General features: G+C 39.5%; 1 protein-coding gene across 4 annotated transcripts in view; it reads right to left on the bottom strand.

Annotated features, from left to right (window-relative positions):
• Positions 1–16,982, bottom strand: part of nrf1 (nuclear respiratory factor 1) — a 57,278-nt gene extending 40,296 nt beyond the window's left edge. For 3 of the 4 annotated variants that reach the window (XM_079552477.1, XM_079552475.1, XM_079552476.1), the window contains exons 1-6: positions 16,940–16,982; positions 11,229–11,347; positions 9,353–9,497; positions 7,386–7,500; positions 7,166–7,292; positions 5,271–5,411 (exon numbers count right to left, since the gene is read on the bottom strand). In XM_079552477.1, the coding sequence (XP_079408603.1) occupies positions 5,271–5,411; positions 7,166–7,292; positions 7,386–7,500; positions 9,353–9,497; positions 11,229–11,303 (603 nt within the window). In that variant the 5' untranslated portion in view covers positions 11,304–11,347; positions 16,940–16,982. The remainder of the gene's footprint in view (positions 1–5,270; positions 5,412–7,165; positions 7,293–7,385; positions 7,501–9,352; positions 9,498–11,228; positions 11,348–16,939) is intronic. The other variant, XM_079552478.1, reaches the window with a different exon arrangement.
• Between the last annotated feature and the right edge of the window lie 9,954 nt (positions 16,983–26,936).

Raw genomic sequence — 26,936 nt, 5'->3', positions numbered from 1 at the left:
CCTGGGTTTTCCCTCCTCGGTGATGCTGTGCCGAGCCTTTTCTGCACTTCTGTGATCAAATCAAGTCAAACCCGACACTCAAAACTTAATTTCAAGTTCTTAAGCAGGTTTAAAACGACAAACAATCAAAGTTCTGAGAAAAAAACAAACGCTCAGCATCGATTAAAGCTTGGAAAATAGAAAGAGCCTTCTGTAATCGACTCCTTGTGTTTGAACATCCCTCGGAAAAAGGAACTCCTGAACATTTCTTTGTGGCATTTTCGATTCCTCACAATAATCTCATTCAAAACACACACAAAAACAACCAAGCAGCGACTTCCACCTGCTCCCCCAGGACTGAGCCGGGCCTCAGGTTGGCTGCAGGTCCCGGCAGCTCTCTCCGAGGACCGGAGTCGCTGCCTTGTGCTCCGGTGATGATCGGCGGAGCGCGTCAGCGGCCATGGTGCGGCCCGGTAAACAAGCCCCGCTCCCCCGAGAGAAGACACGACCGGAGGAGCCGCCGTTGCCATGAGGAAGCCAAACACAAGCGGCCGACACAGCACAACGATGGCACAATTAATGCCTCGCCGTGCCTTACAGCGCCATGTTTGTTTGTACAAGATGGAAACGGCAGGGCTCTATGTGGGTTATAGAGGAAACCCACCACAAAAATGACAAAAATCCAGCAAAAAAGTGACAAAAATCCAGCAAAAAAGTGACAAAAATCCAGCAAAAAAGTGACAAAAATCTATTTAAAAAAAAGACAAAAATCCAGCAAAAAAGTGACAAAAATCTATAAAAAAAAGACAAAAATCCAGCAAAAAAGTGACAAAAATCCAGCAAAAAAGTGACAAAAATCTATAAAAAAAAAGACAAAAATCCAGCAAAAAAGTGACAAAAATCCAGCAAAAAAGTGACAAAAATCCAGCAAAAAGTGACAAAAATCTATAAAAAAAAGACAAAAATCCAGCAAAAAAGTGACAATAATCTATAAAAAAAAGACAAAAATCCAGCAAAAAAGTGACAAAAATCCAGCAAAAAAGTGACAAAAATCTATAAAAAAAGACAAAAATCCAGCAAAAAGGTGACAAAAATCTATTAAAAAAAAAGACAAAAATCCAGCAAAAAAGTGACAAAAATCCCCAAAACAAGACAAAAATCCAGCAAAAAATCCAGCAAAAAAGTGACAAAAATCTATAAAAAAAAGACAAAAATCCAGCAAAAAAGTGACAAAAATCCCCCCAAAAAAGACAAAAATCCAGCAAAAAGGTGACAAAAATCCCCCCAAAAAAGACAAAAATCCAGCAAAAAGGTGACAAAAATCCAGCAAAAAAGTGACAAAAATCCATAAAAAAAGTGACAAAAATCCATTAAAAAAAAGAAAAAAATCCATAAAAAAAGACAAAAATCCATTAAAAAAAAAAGTGTTTGTTTGTACAAAATGGAAACGGCAGGGCTCTATGTGGGTTATAGAGGAAACCCACCACAGTCTGTTCAAGTTCTGTCCGAAACCATCGCCAGAACGCATGTGCCCAGCCCGAAAGTATTAAAACTTTGATCTGCATTTACATCCATTCATCCCACAGTGAACTGAACAATCCTGAGAGCTGAGAGACTGAACCATGGTCCTGTTTCTTTGATGAATACATAGATACAGACGGCATCTCTGGAATCGCCCATATATGGTCATGTTTGAAAACAGTTATGGGGGAAAACAATTTGGAGAAAAATCTAAACTTTCTCTAATTATTCAAAAACTACTGTAACATAGGGCTGCTCGATTATTGAAAAAATAATAATCACGATTATTTTTTGTCATAATTGAAATCACGATTATTCAAACGATTATTTGTTGCCTTTAAAAAAAAAAAAAAATCCAGCAAAAAAATTACAAAAATCTATTAAAAAAAGACAAAAATCCAGCAAAAAAGTGACACAAATCCCAAAAAAAAGAGACAAAAATCCAGCTAAAAAGTGACAAAAATCCAGCAAAAAAGTGACAAAAATCTATAAAAAAAGACAAAAATCCAGCAAAAAAGTGACAAAAATCTATAAAAAAAAGAGACAAAAATCCAGCAAAAAAGTGACAAAAATCCAGCAAAAAAGTGACAAAAATCTATAAAAAAAGACAAAAATCCAGCAAAAAAGTGACAAAAATCTATAAAAAAAAAGAGACAAAAATCCAGCAAAAAAGTGACAAAAATCCATTAAAAAAAAGTGACAAAAATCCAAAAAAAGTGACAAAAATCCAGCAGAAAAAAGACAAAAATTAAAAATTGGAAAAAAAAACATTAAAAAAATAAAAAAATAAAAAAACATTAAAAAAAAATAAAAAATAGAAAAAAAATATTATAATAGATTTTTTGCGATTATGCTAATTTTGTAATCGTTTACTGTTGTAATCGAAATCGTAATCGAATTTCGATTAATTGCACAGCCCTACTGTAACAAATGCTGAATTATGAACATAGCTTCTACTAAATAAGGATACAAAGACATGGAGAGGAGCAAAGTGGTTCAACAGCCCATAAATACATGAATAACGGAGAATGGGCTAATGCTAACGGTTAGCTAACGTTAGCTACAACTGCCGTTTTTTCACTTCTACTGAACAATCTGCTGTGAGAAAATATCCATATGGGCCCGATTTACATTTGACTCTATGTGTGATAAATAAGCTCATATTCCACCAGAAAATGGCTGAACACAGTGGAAAATTGTGTTTCTCTAAAGATTCTATTTCCCCCCTCGGCGAAGCCACGCCCCCTTCTATGACGAGATGCCGTCTGTATCTGTGCACATGTTCCTAACTGTTCCACATCTGCACACTGGGCAACGGAGGATTTTCAGGTCTTGTATCGGTCCTTAGCTGCAACGTCACCGAGATCTTCCAAACAAATGAAACTGGAGTTATTTACTAACAAAAACACATTTAATTTAGAGCTCTTCAGCCTTTAAAGTTTGATCATTTCTACGTCTTGCTTGGACACAATTGAGGGTATACACATTTCCAATCTAAATAAACTAAAGTGTATATAATATATAAAGTGTAAATAAACTGAGTGGCACCTCACACACAGCCTGTTGAGTTGCTCTGTTATGACATCACCACAGACTGCAGAATAGTGATGGACAAAGTGAGGGTGGCTTCCCCCACAGCGTTCAGCGTGGGCTAACTGAAGCTTGTTCATGCTAGCAGTTTGGCCAGGTTTTTGGAGCCAGCCTTTAAGTTTAGAATTGGGTGAAAATAAAATAATGAGCCAGTGGATAAAACCTACTGCACGTTAAGACAAACACCTGGAGATCAGAATGAGAAGCAAAAAACCTTTCCGTGGAAAGTCCATTACAGCTCGGAGCTTCCGGAGCCTGCCCACATCAAAATCTAAACTGGATTGATTTTCACAAAGGCTGCAGTCGGAGGCTGAGGTCTGAGGATCAGAACCTTCTCATGGTCCTTCGTACTCGTTTCAGGAGTAGAGGAGATCGCTCCATCCAGGACGTCTGGAACGATCTTACACTTTCCTTGCACTGACTTGATTCTGTTGATGTTTTTTTAGAGCAAACTGAAAACCTTTTTGTTTCAGAAAGCGTTATAATTCTGACTGTAAAGCACTTTGTGACTTCCCTGTCTGTGAAAGGTGCTGTAAACGTTACTTACTACTTACTTATTGATGCATAGTGTTGGGTAAGTTACTTTAAAACTGTAATATATTCTATATTAGTAGTTACAGCTATAAAAATGTTATGTCATATATTCCGGTATTTTGAGTAAGTAATATGTTATATTCCTTAGATACTGAAAAAAGAAATATATTTTTGTAACTCGTTACTTTGGTAATAGGTTAGTGTTAATTTCGTCGACTAAAATATTTAGTCTTAATTTTAGTCAAAGTGATATTTTTGTGACTAAAATTGGACTAAAACTAAATTAAAAGTTTCTCATGAGACTAAAACTGTGACTAAAATGTCCAGATATTTTAGTCGACTAAAATAAGACTAAATAAAAATGAAAAGGAGAGACTAAAATCATCCAAGCTTCTATTGAGCGTCTGAAAAAGCCTCAGATCATTTATATTCACTGCCAAATGAACAGGTTTGTGCTTTGTTCATGTGGAAGCAGCTCCATCAAGCAGAGGAACAACATTAAATATGACTATAATGAATATTATAAATATTAGTCGACTAAATTAGTCTTCATTTTAGTCGACTAAAACTAGACTAAAATTTAAAAGGTTTTTTTGACTAAATCTTGACTAAAATTAAATTAAATTTTAGTCAAAATACTAAGACTAAAACTAAATTAAAATATGTTGTCAAAATTAACACTGGTTACCCAACACTGCTTATGCAATATGATGCCTCAACAACTAAATATTCTGTATCTCTAGTGCTAGATTCATATTTAGGTCTTTAACAAAAGGTTCACACTCCTGGAAGTGTTTGAAATGAGAATAATTACATGTCTTCAATCAAAAAAAAAAAAAAAAAGTCTAATCTAATATAAATTCTGTAATTCCGCAGCCCCCAGAGCCAAAGTTAGACTTGGCAGGTTTGCACTGGACGGCATTACTGTCCCATAATTCCTCTGCTTGAGTTGGAACATTTTAATGGGCAACATAAATCAATAACAGAATATGCTCTTACACCGCCCACTGCACTATAGGATTCATGAATATGGTTGCTGCTCACCAGCGCCCTCTGCTGAGAGAAACAGGTCCTACTTTATTTGTCCCTGTGAAGATGGAACATGACCTTGTGTCCTTCAATGACTCTGCAGGGAAAATCTCTCTCTTTTAAAGCGCTTCAGAAGGCGTTCTTCACATCAAGGAAACTTTCACCTATTTCTCACGCAAAAGGAATAGATGAGGAGTCAAAATACCTACTCAAGTAAGAATAATGTACTTTAAAAATGTTTTACTCATGCATATGTAAAGGTATGAAAAAGTACTATGTGGGTACTTATGGTTAAGTGTTAAAATAACCCAAAGTTAAATATGAAAAAATGCTATAAAAATGATAAAATAAATAACTTTTCTTTCATGTTAACGTAATGCTTTTGCAATTCAATAGATGTAAACACTTATCTTTTTGATTTGATTTAAGAATAACCTTCGTCAAGTAGAAGTTCATAGTTTCATAACATTACCCAAGTACTTGTAAATGCCTGTTCTCATAGACACTTCCACATAACCTCACAGCGGCTGTATCTATATCTGTGATGGACCCCCCAAACCGCCTCATGTTTATAAATCAGGACAAACCAGAGCGTGATTAAAGGGAGGAGTCCTGACCTGAGTCATCTTGTCCACAGACACTGGGATGCCGTCGATGGTGAGAGGAGGGAGGTCAGACGCCAGATCTCCCCCGGCCGGGGCGTGCTCGGCCAGGGCGTTCTCCAGGTCCTCCAGCATCATGCCTTTGTACTTCCTCACCTGGGAAACAGTGGGAGAAACATCTGACTCTGAACAGCTGCTCTAAACCTTCAGCGTGAATGAGAGAAAGTCCCTGGACATTGTGCTTGGCTTGTACAGCGCTTTGGTTATTAACATACTTTAATAAAAGCACCTGAAGGCCTCCGTTCTCTTGAAAAATTTAACCACATACAAAATGAAAAGTCCTTCCAGTGCACTCAAGGTGGAACAGCTGCGCCTGTTTGTGAACCGTACTTTCCGGTCTATAAGTCGCACTCTTTTTCATAGTTTGCCAGGGGGTGTGTCTTATACTCCGGAGCGACTTATATGTCATTTTTTCCCCTCCTTTTTTCAAAACACGGGCTAAAAGCTCGATGGCCACAGCTACAGGAACGAGTTTGCAAATGAGAGCTTGAAAAACGTGCTGCCGGGAGAGGCTTGTCGATGGTGCAGTTACGCCTCCGTGTCCAGGTTGTTGCCATGGTGACTGTTCAGAATTGACACTGAGGATGAAGATTTCAATGGATTTCGTGATTTGGAGCGAGATCAAGACTATTCAGCCTGTTGTTTTTTTCTTCATCAGGAATTTTTGGCTAGTTTGACTTAATACAGTACGGAAAATACGTATATGTGTACTATTTTTGTTTCTTTATACATTTTATTGGTGCGGCTTATATTCAGGTGTGATTCAGGTTCAATAGTCTGTAATTTACGGTAGTGCAATGTTTAAAAAATAAGAGAGATTTAAACATATAAAATACTTAATTAAGCATTCATGTTTATTATAAATAATGCTAAAATGCATTAGCGGTCAGTAACCTGGCAGCTAACAGAGTTGCCGCTCTTTTATTTACTTTTTTTATTGGTTTATTTGGTCCGGACATGTTAATGAACATACTGTACATGGGTCGCAATATATCTCTTAACCTCTTAACTCCCGCCTGAACCGAGAGGACCTTTTTCCTCACGTCATCAGATTTTTTTCCATCATTTTTTTGTTGGGTGTTCAAGTCATTTTTGTAACTTTTTTTGTCATTTTTTCGTCAATTTTTGTCACATTTTTTGTCAAATTTTTATCACATTTTTGTCATTTTTTGTTACATTTTGGTCACTTTTTTGTCACATTTTTGGTCATTTTTTGGTCAATTTTTTAGCATATTTTTGTAATTTTTTGTCACATTTTTGCAATTTTTTGGTCATTTTTTGTCACATTTTTATCACATTTTTGTCATTTTTTGTTACATTTTGGTCACTTTTTTATCACATTTTTTGTCATTTTTTTTGGTCATTTTTTGGTCAAATTTTTAGCATATTTTTGTAATGTTTTGTCACATTTTTTGTCAATTTTTAATCACATTTTTATCACATTTTTGTAATTTTTTGCCTTTTTTTTGCCTTTTTTTTGCCTTTTTTTGTCACATTTTTATCACATTTTTGTCATTTTTTCGTCCATTTTTTATCACATTTTTGTCACATTTTTTGTCATTTTTTTGTCATTTTTTGTCAAATTTTTATCACATTTTTTCTTACATTTTTTCTTACATTTTGGTCACTTTTTTTGAGAAAATGTGCTCGGTTCAGGTGGGAGTTAAGGGGTTAATATTGTTCTGGCAAATGCTTCTATATGACTTCTATATTATTTCAGTTAAAGGGCATTTTTTACTAACAATATGAAGGTTTTTGGCCATTTGGAAACTAGTCAGGTCGTCTTCTCCCGAGTCATGAGGGCCCTGGGTGTGAACTCTGAACTCAGTAGCACTGGCTCTGATACTGACCACATTCTCGAGGGGAGCCGCACCAAACACTTTGAACACGGGGTTGGGTTTGGACGGCGAGATGCACAGCACGATGGCCTGCTGACCCACTCTGGTCGTGTACTCGTCGAGTGTGGCCCGGAGTTTCCTGCAAACGCAAACATGAACAAAAATAGTGAAAAAACAAATCAATGTAATCACAAATAACTCTAGCTTCAAGGCAGATGATGCTCGCGTTTACCGTAGCAGTCGTGTTTGTTGCCTCTTACGGATCGAGGGGTTGGATTCAAAAATGTGAGGCCTTTTCCTTTTCTTTCCTGTGGCCACAGCTGCAGCAGCCGCCATGCCCACAGGTCCTGAAGGAGAGAGACGGAATTAAAGGCCCCATATTGGATTGTTTCTGCCAGGGGCGGACTGGCCATATGTCCATTCTGGAAGAGCACAGAAGGGCCACCGGTCCCGCCTCAACCGAGCTTTACCCAAATCTAAAAGCTAGAAAGAAAAGCATCAAAATAGCGAGAAAAAGAGGATGAAAACATGAGAAAAACAGGGACAAAAAACACAACAAAACTGGAAAAAATGATTAAAAATTCAACAAAGATGTGACAAAAAAAGTGACAAAAATGTGACAAAAATGTGACAAAAATGTGACAAAAAATTAACAAAAATTCAACAAAAAAGTGACAAAAATGTGACAAAAATGTAACAAAAATTCAACAAAAATGTGACAAAAAAATAACAAAAATTCAACAAAAATGTGACAAAAATGAAAAAGAAAAAAACAAAACAAAAGGTGACACAACACAGCAACAGCGCGAGGAAAAAGGTCAGTTTTGTGGGTCTTAGCTTTCAAATGAGGTGTTACACAGCCAAAAGAGGACAGAATGCATTTGGTTCAGGCCGGGGGTAAGAGGTTAAAACATGTATTTGTGGAAGTGTCACAATTACGCTAATTTGGGCCAGGCTGGTCAGAGTCCAGGGCTGTTTTTCAGTCCCAGTCCGGCCCTGGTTTCTGCGATGACTGTTTAAGTATGAGTTTCACAACATTCAGGTCGCGGTGCTGAATACTTTTGCTCTTTGAATAAGCTAAAGGTCACACTGAATTTCATTTCATTACTAAAAAAAGAATAGGTGCAAGCTTTAACTATGTCATTTCCAGGCAATCTCTGTCAGGTTGGTAGAGGTATATGAAGCAATCCAATGGTGCCATCTGCTGGTCAACACCGGACATTACATTTATCTTACACTGCACAAAACTACCCAACTGTAAAGTTTAATGTGACTCCATATGCCCTTTTTTTGTATTTTCTTACCATTTGGAGGACAAACATCAATGTTATTAGTTTATGTTTATTCAATTTTGCCTGTTATTTTTACCTCTGAGTTAAACCTGATCTAAACCAGCAAACACCAGTCCAGCCAGACCTGATCTAAACCTTGTCTAAACAAATCAAAACCTCCTCTAAACCAGTGAAAAACAGCTCTAAACCGGTTAAAGCCAGCATAAACCAGTCCAAACCTGGTCTATACCAGCCTAAAACTGCTCTAAACCGGTCCAAACCAGTCCAAACCTGTCCAAATCTGGTCTAAACTGGTCAAAACCAGGTCTATATCAGCCTAAAACTGCTCTAAACCGGTCCAAACCAGTCCAAAACTGCTCTAAACTGGTCCAAACCTGGTCTAAACTGGTCCAAACCAGTCCAAACCTGGTCTACACCTGTCCAAACCTTTCCTAAACTGGTCCAAACCTGGTCTAAACTGGTCCAAACCAGGTCTATACCAGCCTAATACTGCTCTAAACCGGTCCAAACCAGTCCAAAACTGCTCTAAACTGGTCCAAACCTGGTCTAAACTGGTCCAAACCAGTCCAAAACTGCTCTTAACCGGTCCAAACTAGGTCAGAACAGGCCAAAACCTGCTCCAAACCAGCATAAACCAGCCCTAACGAGCCCAACCCCAACCTATACAAGTCCAAACTTGAACCAAATGTTGAGCAAACTATTAAAGGGTTAAAATTGACATTTAATGCAAAGAATAAAAATGTTGAGGACTTCCAATGTTTTATTATGTGATGTTATAGAGACAGATAGAACCCAGAACTGTCCTCTACATTATTATTTACAGAGATACAGGGATTTGAATTACTATGCAACAGTGAGGGTCCTGAGAGTTCAATGACTCCAGGTTAAGAACCACCTCTGGACTTACCAGCGGCAGCCAGATGTGCAGTGATCTCATCCGTCCCCGCCGAGTTGAGGATGTCCGTGTCGTCGTACGGGTCATCGTCCGGCGACGACGTGGAGTCTTCGTCAGCGCTCAGCATCGAGGCTTCTGTGAACGTGGCTACGTGCACCTGGACAAGATCAGGACATTAGGATCAGGGGCGGGACTTTAACGTGTTCATTTAGATTCATTCATTACAAAGAATTTAACACGTACATTTTCAAAACGCAATTAATCGTATTTCTAATGAACTAACGAGCCGGAACCCTTCTATTTACGTTGTTTCTGGTACGCCCGTATATCTGACGCACATCTGCCCACAACAATGGAAGGAGATGCTAAATAGCTATAAATGCACTTTGCCTCTGGTACTTGAATAACTATTGCTGGGTTGCAAGCGACATCACAGCGTTCTAAAGGCCTATACCATTATATAGAGGAAAAATAATTTTGTCTTTGAGGACATTTCTGGTCTTGTACAGAGAGATCATGGACCCAGTGACTGATATTAATGATCATTTTACTAATCCATACATTTTCTTTTTAGCTACAACTTGTGGAAGTGTAATGCTGTTAATAGGGCTCCTCCCCCCCCCCCACTGGGTCCGGTGACATCATCATATCATATTCTAGAACCTGCAACCCAGCAATAGATATGGACGGAATCTCTGGACTCGCCCATATATGGTCATGTTTGAAAACAGTTAAGGGGGAAACAATTTTGAGAAAAATCTGAACTTTCTCTAATTATTCAAAAACTACTTTAACAAATGCTGAATTATGAATATTGTTTCTACTAAATAAAGATACAAAGACATGGGGAGGAGCAAAGTGGTTCAACAGCCCATAAATACATAAATAATGGAGAATGCTAAAATGATGCTTCATTATGCGTCGAGCTAATGCTAACGCTAGCTAGCGCTTGCTACAACTGCCGTTTTTTCACTTCTACTGAACAATCTGCTGTGAGAAAATATCCATATGGGCCCGATTTACACTTAACTTTATTTGTATGTGATAAATAAGTTCATATTCCACGAGAAAAATCTATTTCCCACCTCTATGACGAGATGTCGTCTGTATCTAAACAGATTAACAACAATAAATACATTTCATGTTGATCTCATGTTTCTCTCTAATTTTTTAATAATTTAGGTGCCAAAAATGGTTGTTTTTGGTTTTCGGTTAACATGCGATTAATTGTGATTTATTGTGATTAATTAGATTAATTAGGAAGGATTCTGCAGTCAGTGTTGTGTGTGATGTCATATTGCTGGGTTGCAGGTGACATCACAGCATTCCAAAGGCCTATACTATTATATAGAGGAAAAATTATTTTGTTTTTGAGGAAATGTTTGGTCTTGTACAGAGAGATCATGGACCCAGTGACAGATATTAATTATATTTTTTCTAATTCATACATTTTCTTTTTAGCTATGACTTGTAAATGTGTAATGCTGTTAATAGGAAAAACTGGCTCCTGCCCCCCCGCTGGGTCCAGTGACATCATCACATTCTAGAACCTGCAACCCAGCAATAGCAGATGTTTATGATTGAATTGTTTGGTTGACATTGACAGTTGCTGGGTTTGAAGAAACATCGCAATTTTCTCGGCAGGTAAAACAATGTGGTTAATATGGAGACTTTTTGTGGCGATTTTGACTAATCTGATTTGTTCGCCCCGTCAAAGTGGAACGGGGCGAACACGAACGATGTGGAATCTGGCAGTGAGGCTGTTGAGTCAATTTCTTCACAAAAACTTTGCCAGTGAACACTTTTGGTCTACTGTTATATCATAGATTTCTTTTAAAACTCTCTAAAACGACTGCTTCTTGTGTCCACCTAAACCTTCTCCACACACCTGCTGTACCTGTGTGACCGCCCCGGCCTCGATGGTGGTCATGTGCTCCGTCTGGTGAACGGTGTGCTCCTCCATGTTGGCACAGCGCGTCGATCACAGCTCAATGCAACAGGAAATGACTGAGGGGCAGAAAACATAAAGGATCACACATTCAAATATAAATCAGAAGAGAAAACAGGAGCTTCACTTTCACCCATTCAAGGAAACTAGGAAAAACTACATACAGTAATTACAGACCTCATATTAGCGATACTTTCTCATTTATTATAGCCTGGGAATCCTCCACTCCATCATTTCGAACTAGGGCTGGGCGATATATCGATATTTAAGATATATCGGTGTATTTTTAATGAGATATCGGGAGATTTCAAATTCAGATAAGATATTAAGTTACCAAAAAGTCTATCTTAAACTGAGATTATTTTGTCATCTCTTTATAATTAAACGCTGCCCTTAGAAAAAGATTGTGTTATATTATTATTATTTATTTATATAAGATTATATTTTCTAAGCTAAGCAAGAAGAGCCGGGTCGGTGCTTGGATGGGAGACCGTTTGGGAAGCCTGGCGAATGTAGTGAGTGAGTGGTTGGTGGAGGTCGGAGGGGCTGATGGCGCAGACTGGTTGCCTCGCTTCCGTCAGTCTAACCCAGGGCAGCTGTGGCTACAATAGCAGCTTACCACCACCGAGTATGGAGTGAACGAATAATGCAATGTAAAGTAGGGCTGCTCGATTATTGAAAAAATAATGATCACGATTATGTTTGTCATAATTGAAATCACGATTATTCAAACGATTATTTGTTGCCTTTAAAAAAAAGTCCATCTTTATTCTATTTATTTATTAATCCAAACACTACACTACACTTTGTTTTCTGGACAGTCATAAAAGTACAAATGATTTCAAGTACGCCTCGATTAAAGAGAGGTCTCAGTTTCACACCTGCCCCCTGCTGGCCAGCCCTCACACCTGCGCAAGCAAACTGAGCAGTGCGGCCTGATGACATCATCACACAGCGTCGTTTGTTTTTATGTCAGACAAAAGCGTGAGCCGTGGCACGAGAAATGTGAAGGGGAAATAATCCCAGCGCCCTGAAATAACACATGTCTGCTTTGCAAATAAAAAAATGGCCAAAGAAAAAATAAAATTGAAAAAAAATAAAAAAATAATAATTGATTTTTTTGCGATCATGCTAATTTTGTAATTGTTTACTGTTGTAATCGAAATCGTAATCGAATTTCAATTAATTGCACAGCCCTAATGTAAAGCGTCTTTGAGTGTCCAGAAAAGCGCTATATAAAACTGAAGCATTATTATTATTATTATTATTATTATTATTATTATTATTATTATTATTTACATGTGCACCTTACGGAGCTTTGTTTTACGGTATACACTACATTTTATAGTGAGTTTTCAATAAAATTACTCGTATGTGGCTTTGAATTTGACTGAACATTTCATTTCACAGCTCTCACTTTGTGGAAAAAATATCGGGATATATATCATATATCGATATTGATAATCAACCAAAATATATCGAGATGTGACTTTAAGTCCATATCGCCCAGCCCTAATTCGAACTGCACAACAGTCTGGGGACCAGGGCCGAAATGTTCGCATTGATTTGGAACCAACAGAAGATCAGACGGTGACACTATTCGACATACGGAAGCTTGTAGTTTGTTTACGGATAAAACATTTTTTTAAAGAAGTTTATTTGATCAAGCTTTATACCGTGTTCTAAATAGTTTAGCTCGATGCTTTACAGCAGGTACGTCATACGTCGTCTGATACAATAATACGATTGGCTGTGGCGACTGTAGCAGTGTTAATTGCGTCCACTAAAATATTTAGTCTTAATTTTAGTCAAAGTGATATTTTTGACGACTAAAATTGGACTAAAACTAAATAAAAAGTTTCTCATGAGACTAAAACTGTGACTAAAATGTCCAGATATTTTAGTCGACTAAAATCAGACTAAATAAAACTGAAAAGGAGAGACTAAAATCATCCAAACTTGTATTGAGCGTCTGAAAGAGCCTCAGATCAGGTAAATTCTCTGCCAAAGGATCAGCTCTGAGCTTTGTTCATGTGGAGCAGCTCCATGAAGCAGAGGAACAACATTAAATATGATTAGAATGAATATTATCAATGCAAAGTCCACTAAATTAAGTCTTAATTTTAGTTGACTAAAACTAGAGTAAAATTGAAAAGTTTTTTTTGACTAAATCTCGACTAAAATGAAATTACATTTTAGTCAAAAGACTAAAACTAAAATAAAATATGTTGTCAAAATTAACACTGTACTGCAGATACATGATAGGCATTTGTATCGCCCAATAAACGGCTCTGGACGATCGTAAACCACACTCTCCTACGAGAACATGAACTGGTCCCCAGACTAAATATCACTTGTGATATTTTGTGATTTTATGGAAAAGCTGTAAAATCATGTGATGGTGCAAGTGTTTGATTGTGCTTAGGTGACACACGTATAAACTCTCTTTTCTATTTTAAATTACTGGCCAAAATGGGTGCATAACTACTGACAGAGGCAGCTTTAACCTCTAAACCGAGCACTTTTCATCCAGTTCAACTTCATACAAATCTAAAAACTTCTCGGCTGGAGAGCAAGGGTAATGTCTCAGTTGAAAGCTAAGGCCAACAAAACTGAATGTGTTTTTGTCACATATTGGCAGCGTTTGTCATGTTTTTGTCGCTCTTTTGTGGCTTTTTCATCACTTTGTTTTGGTTGTTCTTGTGTCGTGTTTTCATCACGCTTTCGCAGCTTTTACATTTTTGCTATGGCACGTTTTTATTGCTCTTTCAACACTTTCTGTGGTCATTTTTGTTTCTTTTTTCATCATGTTTTTGTTGCACTTTCATCGTCGGTTACGTCTCTATTCTGATGCTCTTAAGGAGAAGCTTTTAGATTAGGGTAATGCCTGGACTCCTGGATAATAACTGAAAATCTGCCCGGTTATGGTGCGGGTCAAGAGGTTAAAGGAACAGAACACCGTTTTCACATACGGAGATATGTTCTTAACTGAGCCTAGACGAGTTCATGTGTACCTGTCTGATCTTCCCCCGTGCCTTCAGTCACGTAAACACAGCGCAGACGGCGTTAGCATTTAGCCTCTCCCTCTCTCCTCTATAGCTCCAAAACAGGTCAAGATAGAAGCTACCAAGCTCTTCCACGTTTTCCCTATTTAAATATGGTTACGTGAAGTGTTCCACTACAAAGTATAATTACACACAATTAAACAATGTGGATAAAAAGGGGAACTGTATCGTAAGGCAGGGGTCGGCAAGTTTGTGTCCTGGAGGGCCGGGTTTCATCATCGTCAAATCACCAAGGGCCGAACCTCAACAATGAAGCCCAAAGAACCATGTTATGCAAAGCCAGTGTTTTACATTATACATGTTTTTTTTTTAACCTCTTACCCCCCTGAGAGCTAAGGCCTCCGTTTTTTTTGTCACATTTTTAAAGTGTTTTTGTAGGTTTTTTGTCCTGGTTTCTTGTCACTTTTTTCTCGCCCTTTTGTCATTTTGTCGTTATTGCTTTCTGGCATGTTTTACTCGCTCATTTTTTTGTCACTTTTTCTTTGTCGTCATGTTTTCATCCACATTTTCGACACCATTTTGATGCTTTTTTTTTTCAAAAAGCTTTTAGATCTGGGTAAAGCCAGACTGGACGAAATGTGCTCAGTTCAGGCGATTTTTGAATCCCAAAATGGACTATATATACATAGTAACATTTTGTATTTATATGGTACAGTTTTTACACAATTACCACCAAAGCATCGTCCCCCTCTCTCCCTGACTTTAGCAGCTATTTGATCTCTTATTTGTGATAATATTTATCGAATTCATCTTGGGGGCCGGAGGTTTAAAGGAACAGGCCACCGTTTTTACATACTGAGATATGTTCTTAACTGAGCTTTGACGAGTTCTTTAGGACCTGTCTGATCTTCCCCCGTGCCTTCAGTCACGTAAACACAGCGCAGACGGCGTTAGCATTTAGCCTCTCCCTCTCTCCTCTATAGCTCCAAAACAGGTCAAGATAGAAGCTTCCAAGCTCTTCCACGTTTTCCCTATTTAAGGGAGGAAGGGGGAACTATATTGTAAGGCGTAATAATACCAGGAGTAGTTCGAAATCCGCGCAGTAATCTTCACTTTACTGTGCGGATGCCAAACTACTCCTGGTATTATTACGCCTTACAATATAGTTCCCCCTTTTATCCGCTTAGAAAATCCACATTGTTTAATTGTGTGTAATTATACTTTGTAGTGGAACACTTCACGTAACCATATTTAAATAGGGAAAACGTGGAAGAGCTTGGTAGCTTTTATCTTGACCTGGTTTGGAGCTATAGATACAGACGGCATGTCGTCACTCTTTTTAGCCATTTTCTGGTGGAACATGGATTTATTTATCACATAAATAAAATCAAGTGTAAATCGGGCCCATATGGATATTTTCTCACAGCAGATTGTTCAGTAGAAGTGGAAAAACGGCAGTTGTAGCAAGCGCTAGCTAGCCGTTAGCATTAGCCCGATGCTAACATGTAGCATGAAGTTAGCATTCTCCGTTATCCATGTATTTATGGGCTGTTGAACCACTTTGCTCCTCCCCATGTCTTTGTATCTTTATTTAGTAGAAACTATATTCATAATTCAGCATTTGTTAGTAAGTCGTTTTTGAATAATTAGAGAAAGTTTCGATTTTTTCAAAATTGTTTTCCCCCTTAACCGTTTTCAAAAATGACCATATATGGGCGATTCCAGAGATGCCGTCTGTATCTAAGAGGAGGAGAGGCTAAATGCTAACGCCGTCTGCGCTGTGTTTACGTGACTGAAGGCACGCGTGAACCCCAGACCGGTACAAATGAACTCGTCTAAGGTAAGAACATACCTCAGCGTGTGAAAACGGTGGCCTATTCCTTTAAGGATCAAAAAGGGGATCTTTAGATTAATGCTGGATGGATATTAAAACGGATTAATTCAAACGTAAATGACAGTGTAGACTTGTTTTCAATTCCATGCATTCATTGCAGGAGAGATAACAGTGCCTCTTCCCTCTAACCACGTCTAAAAGGATGGCTACAAACTGCGATATTTCTTTTTTTAATATCCAAAAGTATCTCATGTTCCTGACAACTAGAAATTGTTAATACTTCTGCAATCATTTGGCAAACCCCCCCTGTGATGTAGCATCTCCTCTCTCCTCTGCTCACATCTTTGCTAGGCTAACACTGCCCTAACGTTCGGCTAACCAGCTAGCCGGCTAACCAGTCAACGGCAAAACAACGGCGATCTAACGTGACAATAACCGACAAAGAGGCGGCGATCGGTGCCCAAACACCCCCCCTGACACAAACACATCCCGGGCGCCCCCCGGAGCCGTGATCCCCGGCGACACGGAGCCGCGGCTAGCACGAAAACCCCGCGCGCGACGTAAAACAAAACACTGCCCGCGACAAAACACAGGCCCCGGCCCTGCTACGTCTTCTCCACAGCCCCTTCACAACGACACACCAACGCGCGCCTAAAAATGTGCGATTGTGCGCGAAATCGCCGTGCAAAAGTGCGACGTGTGGGCTCCGGGGGGACGCGTACGCAGCCTGCAACGCGGCCAGTGCTGCCGGGTGCGGTGATGCGGCTGCGCCAGGGCTGAAATACATGGAGATTGCGCGGTAGGGCACTAACCTCAGAGCGGCTGCGCTACTCCGGGCCTGCGCTGTACGGATGGGATCCAGCTCGAATGGAGGACGGGTGGAGTCCGCGCAGCGCCCACTCGGAGCTACTGCAGCCGCCGAGCAGCGCGCGGGGGGGCGTTCAGGGAGCCCGCGCCGAAGTCTGCAGACAGGGAGCGCGCGGGGAGGCGTCGGGACAGTAACACGCGGGGGAAAAGGGGATTTGAGTAAAGAAGAGGAACACAAAACGTGAAAGAGTCAACGCGTTAGTGGGCGGATTAACTTTGCTGTGGAATGTGTGTTAAATCCAGACTTTAAAGGCTCTAAAGGCGCCGCGCTCGGGCGAGGAGGCGGTTTTTGAATGTTAAAAACGTCGCGTGCGCTGCTTTGCTGAATCCTCCGCGCTTTATCACAGTGCAAGTTATTACTGTGTTTGAAACAGTTACTTGCGAAATGTTTTAGCGGCTGATATACAGGGAATCAAGCTTTTTATGATCCCGAGTGCGATACGTCCCACAGCGCGTGAAGCAAACACCCACATGTGCGAAAGGGCGCCCTCTTGTGCACAAAGGGAGGTTTGTCACCCTTTGGTCATTTTGCATCTTGTGGAAACCGAGTATGTTCACTGGTGGAATGGGAGCAGCTTCATGCAAGAAAATAGACGTGAATTTTAAGGTGGATTTCGATTTAGTCGACTAAAATAAGACTAAATAAAAATGAAAAGGAGAGGCTAAAATCATCCAAACTTCTATTGAGCGTCTGAAAGAGCCTCAGATCAGGTAAATTCTCTGCCAAAGGATCAGCTCTGAGCTTTGTTCATGTGAGAGAAGCTCCGTTAAGTCGAGGACCTTGATTAAATATAATTATAATGAATATTACACCATGGTCTGGGTGAATACTGGATTCTGATTGGCTGGTGCATTATTTTGGTGTAACCGCACACGTAGTCCGGTAGTTAAATCACTGGGATATCACTCCGCTGTGGCGTCGCCATAGCAACGCATGACACAGCTGAATCAGATAAAGGCGTAATTAGTGACTGACAGGAACGTATGAGATGGATTTAGTGTTTGCTAAATGTTTGTAGAGGAGAGTGAGCAGCTAGGTTAGCTACTGTTAATAACATATGAGCTTTACATTTCTATTGGAAACGGTTAAGGCTATTCATCATTTTCAGGCGTACATAAAATGATCCTGCATTGAAGCATATTTGTCTGGATTAGTAAAGTCAAACATAAAAGTTTGAGTTGGGGGGGCCCAGGTGTGAGCGACTCCACCGCAGCTGTTTCCATAAACAGTTGAGCTGGTTGAGCTAGCTAGCTTTAGCTTCAGGTTAAACAGCGTAAAAGGTAAATAACTCCTGCCCACGAGTGCCGCATATCGGTGTTTCCTTCCAGGGAAAAGTGTTTCCGGGTTAGTCCTGTTGTGTTGTGATTCTGTGCTGATGTTGTGTCGTTGAGCCTGACTGAGATCCTCGTAATAGCTGCGGAGAATGACTCGCTCTGAGACCAGCCTTCAGTGACCGGCTAATAACCCACACAAAATAGTCCCGTAGTCTGGCAGATTTAGTGAGTTTAGTCAAAGAAAAAAACATTTATTATAAATGTTACGTTTGTGGGACCCTGGTATAAGCGGATTAAACAACGAGGAGCCGCGTTAGACGTTTATAATGCAGGAGGAACAACACTGTGTCGGGCGTTAGAATCGTCTAATGCGGCTCCGAGCTGTTTAATCCTTACTTATAAATATTAGTCGACTAAATTAGTCTTAATTTTAGTCGACTAAAACTAGACTAAATCTCGACTAAAATTAAATTACATTTTAGTCAAAAGACTAAAACTAAAATAAAATATGTTGTCAAAATGAACACTGTTCGACAGGACCAGTTCAGTTCACTTGAGATTGGTTCATTTACGGTCGGAGGCTCCAGTTCACCCACAAGTTTTTTTTAATTTATTTTAAAAGCAATATTAGCTTAATAGCTTAAAAGCTTGATATTGAGGACACTTCTTGTATCTCGATTTCTGTCTGTATAGTTCAAAAGAATTCAAAAGTGTACATGTTTTTGATTTATTTAACACCATCAACAGTAAGGAGGTTTTAATTGGAATAGTTTTCCTTGGTGGAAGGAAATGCTAAGTTTTTTCACAGATCTAGGTAACAAAGTGAGAGACTATTACACTCCTCCTTCACAGTGGCGTGTTGTGCGTGTAGCCATAGCCAGGGGCGGACTGGCCATATGTCCATTCTGGAAGAGCACAGAGGGGCCACTGGCTCTCGGGCCACCGGTCTGGCCTCTCACTTTACCTTATACCCTCACCCCCGGGCGAAACCGAGCTTTAGCCAAATCTAAAAGCTTAAAAGAAAAGCATCCAAAAACAAAAATGTGCTGGAAAAGCAACAAAAAAGTGACGAAAACGTGACGACAAAGCGATGAAAAAAGTGATGAAAAAAACAACAATAACATGAAAAAAAAAACGGAAAAACAAGAGACGAAAACACAACGAAAAAGTGACGAAAAAGTGACAAAAAAGTGACAAAAAAGTGACAAAAAAGTGACAAAATGTGACAAAAACGTGACGACAAAGCAATGAAAAAAGTGATGAAAAAACAACAATAACATGAAAAAAACCCGGAAAAACAAGAGACGAAAACACAACGAAAAAGTGACAAAAAAGTGACAAAAAAGTGACAAAAAAGTGACAAAAACACGACAAAATGTGACGAAAACGTGACGACAAAGCAATGAAAAAAGTGATGAAAAAAACAACAATAACATGAAAAAACCCGAAAAACAAGAGATTAAAACACAACGAAAAAGTGACAAAAAAGTGACAAAAAAGTAATGAAAAAGCAACAAAAATATTACAAAAATGCAGCGACAACTTGATAAAAAGTTACCATCACTTTTCTAGATTTGAGCTTTCAAATGAGGCGTTACAATGTTGCTCTCCAGTCAAGAAGCTTTTAGATTTGGGTAAAGCCGAACTGGAGGTAAGAGGTAAGAGGTTCACATATGTATTTGTGGAAGTGTCGCATTTACGCTAATTTGGGCCAGGCTGACCAGAGTCCAGGGCTGTTCTTCAGTCCCAGTCCAGCCCCTGGCCATAGCTGCCCTGGACAGAAACAGAAACAGAAACCCAAGGCGGCCAATGTGCGGCATCACCAAGCACAGCTCCATTCATGCAACATTCACACATAGATGGGGGGGGGGTGTCTTTAGGGTAAAGTGGGTCGTTATGAGAGTGGCCCAGGACATTTATATTCATGTGGCAACAACAACAGCCTGATCACCCTGTGCTTTAGTCCTGCATCAAAACACCTTTGTATCTGCAACATGTGGCCATTAGGAGGACAGAGACTCATCAGCAAAATGTACTGTGTAGTTATTCTATATTAGGCCCTTTATATTGAGCAGCGATAAGAAAAATCTTATGTGAATGTTTCCCTGTCATAATTTATAAAACGGACTTTAATATAGCCCAGTTCTCATCGGCCTCTCGGCTCAATCCAAACAGAAGCTAAAAACTGTGAACAAGTCATGATAGAGCCTGGTTTAACCCCTTAACTCCCACCTGAACTGAGCACATTTTCTCCAGCTTTAAATCCAGTCCAAAAGCTTCTGGAAAAAAGGTGTGAAAATAGCGACAAAACTGAGACGAAAACAATGATGGAAATGTGAAAAAAAAGTGAGGAAAAAATGGACAAAAAAATGGACAAAAAATGGACAAAAAAAGTGAGAAAAATTTGACGAAAAAATGGACGAAAAAGTGATAATAATTTGACCAAAAAATGCAAATAATTTGACGAAAAAGTGACTAAAAATTGACGAAAAAGTGACAAAAAATTTACAAAAAATTTACAAAAAAATGACAAAAAATGGACAAAAAAATGCGAATAATTTGACGAAAAAGTGACAAAAAAGTGACAAAAAAATTGACTAAAAAAATCGAAAAAAGTGAAAAAAAATCTGATGATGTGAGGAAAAAGATAGATGTAGATCTTAGCTTTCACATGAGGTGTGACACTGGCCTACAGGATTTGGGTAAAGCTGAACTGGAGAAAATGCTCTCGGTTCAGGCGGGAGTTAAGAGGTTAAATTCGTGAAGAGAGAGAGAACTTTGAATATGCAAAGCCGACTATTGCCTTTCAAAGCCCTGCCCGATCAGAGCGGTGACAAGCCCCCCCTCCCCTCCAGACCCCATGGCTGAAGTGGTCTGGGACGGTTTGGACCCCCCTTTGGGAGCGGACCGGTTCACTTTTGGCTGTGGAAACACCCTCAAACTGCTCCGGTCCGGTCCGTTACGGTCTTGTTGAAGAGCCCTTAGTTGAATTTTGTGCATCGTGAAGAAAAGAAAAAGAAAGATCACATCCATTGTTCTTTTTCCATCTTGTGTAGGCTTTCTATTTATCTATTTGACAGGGACATTGCACAACAAATGTGTTGCACAGACCAGAGATGCTACAAGCTAATTTTCATCTGTCGTCCCGGGGCAGAGGCAAAGTGACCGCAGGTTTAAACAGTGACCAATGAGCATCTGACTTTAGAGCTCGTTCACAATATAAAATACACATAAGGCACCGGCAAAAGGATCACCTCAAACATTCAGATACAATATTTACAGTATTTACAATTACAATTATATACAGTTTTTTTTTAAAACTTGTACCTTCTCATATTTACTACTACCCCGTGTTAATGCTCACAAATCTGACCGTCTTTCAACCACTTCTTCAGATTAAGTTTGAACTGTTGTAAAGAGCTGCTCTCTCCAACAGTTCCACATCCCTGCAGCTTTTACGGAGAAACAGTTCTGTCCAAACGTGGAGGATCTAAAGTTCACAGAGCCGTCTCCTCTGGCCGAGGCTCGCCTTGTTCTACGTCCTGCTTCGTCACAAACATTCTCAGGGGCTGTGGGGCCAAATCATGAAGAATTTTAAACACTAAACTGACATTCGAAAACAAAATGAAATTTTTCAAACATTAATAATTTGTATTTCTTCACAATGTTACAGTAGTGTATGAAACAGGTTTTTTATCTAAAATGTTCAGTGGCAGTTTGTACAGGCTTTGGAGCGGCTCTAATGCAGTGTTGGTTGATAGAGACCATGTTGTAATGCAATATGTAAGGTGTGAAAATATCATCGCCTGCACGTAAAGCCTGGCTGCGTCTGTGCTCATTTGAGGGCGAATAAATCTGAACTGCGATAAATTGAATTTGACAGTTTTTATCAGTTTTGAAACATGCTTTTTAAACGACAGTGTCCAACACTACGCCTAAATACTTAACAGACTCTGCTAAGTACAGTGTGTTGATGGTGGAATGGGAGCAGCTTCATGCAAGAAAAGAGACATGAATGAAAGAAAACACAGCTCCCTCCTGTACATGTGGATGACTGGATTAATAATGAATGCGTTTGGCAGCGTGATGTGGGCCGGTTCCTGAGTCGGTTCAAAGAAAATGTGAAAGGTTTGAACTGAAAGAAGTCTTCCTGTGGAGCAAAGATAAGTCACCTTGGGATGAAGAGATCCGGAGTGTCTTTGCTGATGTACGACTGCAGGGTGTGTTTCATAATAATGTGTCTGTGGTGTTAATGAACTCAGAGCAAAAGGAACGTCTCACTTTGTGGATAAATGACTGAATGAGATTAAGCTGCTCATTTCTTTACTTTCAACACTGTTTACACTGTGTGATTCTCATTGAAGGCACTAAACTGAATGAACATGAAGGCCGCAAACTTAGTGACAGGGTGAGGAGGAGCTCAGTTACCCGGGAGGAGCTCAGAGTAGAGCTGCTGCTCCGTCACGTCAAAAGGAGCAGCTGAGGCGGCTCGGGCAGGGCCTCAGGAGGTGTTCCAGGCACGTCCTATTGGGAGGAGGCCTCGTGGAAGACCCAGGACACCAGTGTTAGTTTTGACAACATATTTTATTTTAGTTTTAGTCTTTTGACTAAAATGTAATTTAATTTTAGTCGAGATTTAGTCAAAAAAAAACTTTTCAATTTTAGTCTAGTTTTAGTCGACTAAAATTGCATGTTAATTTAGTCGACTAAATTTAAGACTAATTTAGTCGACTTTGCATTGATAATATTCATTATAAGTAAGGGATAATGTATAGAACGCTGGTCATTATCGGGAAAATAAGCACCGACAGGGCGAACCGGTCTTGTTTCGCCCTGAAGGTGCTTATTTTCCCGATAATGACCAGCGTTCTATACATTATCGCTTATTATTCGGCCATTTGCAACTGAACACACGCAACATAAACTTCGTACACTTTTATGAAGGTCGAAAGGTTTATTTAATGACTTCCGCGACAAATAGTTCCCAAAAGTTTGCGCGTTGCTCGGCAACGTTTTGCTAGGCTAGAAGCAGCAAGGCTAGCAGCTAGCCTAGCTACTTAGCTGAAGGTGCAGTTGGAGGAATGGTGGTGAATCTCTGGGTAAGTTGAAAGTCAGACTCACGCTAACTTCACGAGCGATTCCCCGACTTCTCTCTCAGTGACGGGACAGATAGTGTCGCTGCTACGTACGCGCGGAGTGATATGAAAGCACCAACTCCGTTACCATTGGCAGCGTCATTATTTTTCTCAGACGTCCTTTATCAGAAAATAATGACCGGTAGAACGTTGGGAAATCCCATTCAAATCAACGGAGCTTCTACTTACGTTGTGAAGAGCCGTATAATAATCATATTTAATGTTGTTCCTCTGCTTCATGGAGCTGCTCCACATGAACAAAGCTCAGAGCTGATCCTTTGGCAGAGAATTTACATGATCTGAGGCTCTTTCAGACGCTCTATAGAAGTTTGGATGATTTTAGTCTCTCCTTTTCATTTTTATTTAGTCTGATTTAAGTCGACTAAAATATCTGGACATTTTAGTCACAGCTTTAGTCTCATGAGAAACTTTTAATTTAGTTTTAGTCCAATTTTAGTCACAAAAATATCACTTTGACTAAAATTAAGACTAAATATTTTAGTCGACCAAACTAACACTGCAGGACACGGTGGTGGGACTATGTCTCCGAGCTGGCCTGGTGTGGCCTCGGGGTCAGAACAGCTGGAGGAGGTGTGTGTGGATCGGGAAGTCTGGGCGTCTCTGCTGAGACGCTGCCCCCGCGACCCGGCCCCGGATAAAGCGGAAGAAAATGGATGGATGCGGCCTTTGTTTTTGGCATTTTCTTTTGCCATTTCGCTGAACTGGTTTTCAACAGCCTGTGAAGTGAAAACCATTCCTTGTGACTACATAGCGATTGAGAAATGTTAAAAGTTTACTTCCCCCTCTTTTTTTTTTCTCCTTTCTTTTCTTTTTCTTTTCTTTTTTACATTTCCAAAAAAAAAACTTCACGGTATGTATGTGTGAGTGCATTTCTGTTGTTTTTAACTCTACTATATCTTTTTTTGCTCATTCCTTTATTTTGCTCCTTTACTCTTTTCTCTTCTACTGTCCTTTTTTTCTCTTTTCTATTTTCTTCCAATCTTTTTCTTTCTAAACTTATTTTCTACTGCTTCTTTTTTCTTCCTTTTCTCTTGACTCTCGCCTTACGGGCTTTCCTTTCTTTCAGGCTCCTAGCAGATGGGGGAGGGGAAGGGTTTAGCGAATGGGTGGCAAATCCTGCCTGTGTGAAATTTAAAAAAGGCTAATAAAAATAATTAAATGATGAAAAGTGCACAAAGCAGAACAAAGGTGGCTCTTTTGAACCTTTTAAAAAGAAAACATGATTCCATATGTTCCTTCAGTGAGAATCTACAATGTAAATAGTCTTGAAATGAAGGAAAAATCAGTACATAAGAACTTGTTTCCAATCTTGTGACGGATACTGTATGAAATGAATAAAATAGGGCAGCACAATAGCTCACTGAGCGCTCGTGCTTCAGCTCGAAGATCCGGGTTTGACCCCCGGCCGGACGGGGCCTTCCTGTTCCCCGTGTCTGCGTAGGTTTCCTCTGGGCCAGAAATAATGCAATGTGGGGGTGAGTGGTTGGTGGTGGTCGGCAGTTTTCATTTTGACATATTTTAACATATTTTATTTTAGTCTTTTGTCTAAAATGTATTTTAATTTTAGTCGAGATTTAGTAAAAAATAAAATTACATGTCAATATAGTCGACTAATTTTAAAGCAGTACTAAGTAACTCTTCCCCCTAGAGGCCATAACCGCAACTGCAGGTGTCGTAGCAAGTTACGATTTTTTAACTTATTAATCGTCTTGGAGAGTAAATACTACGCTGACAGAAAAGGCGAAGGGACAGAGGGTTACTGTGCAGCCAATTATACAATGGAAATATTTTTTTCACTCAAACTTTGCTGTAAATACTGTTTAAAGTGACGCTAGCCCACAGTTAGCTTTGCCCGTTAGCATGTTAGCTTCTTCTTCGTCATTCCATTAGTGTCTATTGCTTTCTCCGCACCGGGGGCAGTCAAGTTGCAAACATGGTTTTCTGTCCAGAGACACCAGGGGGCGATGAAAGACCCTCCAATCATCCCATAAACACTTGTATCACCCCCACAGGGACTACGGGGAGGATTTATTAAGGAAAACACGTCACTTAGTACTGCTTTAAGACAAATTTAGTGGACTTTGCATTGATAATATTGATTATAATCATATTTAATCTTGTTCCTCTGCTTCATGGAGCTGCTCCACATGAACAAAGCTCAGAGCTGATCCTTTACATGATCTGAGGCTCTTTCAGACGCTCAATAGAAGTTTGGATGATTTTAGTCTCTCCTTTTCATTTTTATTTAGTCTTATTTTAGTCGACTCAAATATCACTTTGACTAAAATTAAGAAATGAACACTGGTGGTCGGAGGGGCCGATGACACAGACTGGCTGCCTCAGTTTAACCCAGGGCAGCTGTGGCTACATTAGTAGATAACCACCACCGAGTAAGGACTGACTGAATGATGACTACAGTGTGGCGCCTTGAGAAAGTGTAAGCCATTATTATTATTATTATTATGAAGGGAAGAAGGACGTGTAAAATCTGTAATTGCTCCTTTGTTCAGGCAACAGGAAACTTTCCTTAGAAACTGGAAGATCTTCTCAAAGACACGTGTTTGGTGAATGCTGTTTGCTTTTGTAAAGGAAAAGAAACATACTGTAATTTTGTAAGAACAAGCTTTAAAATGAGAGCTCTACATGTTTTACAGGCTTGAAAAGTGTCCACTAGAGGTCACTGTTGCTCCACGGATCCACCTCAGGCTGTTATTTACCAGGGGTTCATTCACAGTTAGGCTGAGATCATTTGGAAACTTTATCCAGCCTTTTACTGTAAAATAAAATAAAATTAAAGCTCGTTGAGTAAAGTGAACAGGATTTACTCTGATGATCACTTACTTCCTCATTTTGTGAGGTAAATATTTGGCTTATGCTGAGTTTGGTATTTCCAGAGCTGACATTTACAAGTTGTTTGCTCTTTAACTGTGACGTCAAAACAGTCATGAACAAATATTAATGTTTGGAATTTGAAAAAACAAATATTCATTTTGCGCAGAGAACGAAAGAACAAGATCTGAGGTTTGGTAAACTTTAAAATCCTCATTGTTGGACACGGCCTCGTCGTCAGGGCACACAAAGAGCAAAGTGAAAACGAAATCGGCGCAGTCACGTGATCCCCATTCACAAATACATCAATGGTAAAAGCGAAAAAAATAAATAAAGACGGGTAAGAAACATAGAAGAAACTCCACACAGAGACCGCACAATGTAAACATATGTGAGCGCTGACGGTAGAAGAGTCTGCCATGTACTGTCATCTATTCTTTGCACTGAATAAAACCATGGATCCATCAGCCACAATCCAAATAAACAAGGCAAGGCAAGTTTATTTGTAGAGCACAATTCATACACAAGGCAATTCAAAGTGCTTCACAGTTGCATAAATACAAGAAAGCAAATAGAATCAATAAAAACATCAACATAAAGTTCATCAATTACAGTAAAAGGCGAGAGTGCAGATAAATACTTTCAGTCATATGCATCGGTAAAAAGAACTGTTTTCAGCCTG

This window comes from Gobius niger, assembly GCF_951799975.1.
Source record: "Gobius niger genome assembly, chromosome: 2".
Classification (NCBI taxonomy): domain Eukaryota; kingdom Metazoa; phylum Chordata; class Actinopteri; order Gobiiformes; family Gobiidae; genus Gobius; species Gobius niger.
This window is presented reverse-complemented; position numbering and strand designations above follow the sequence as displayed.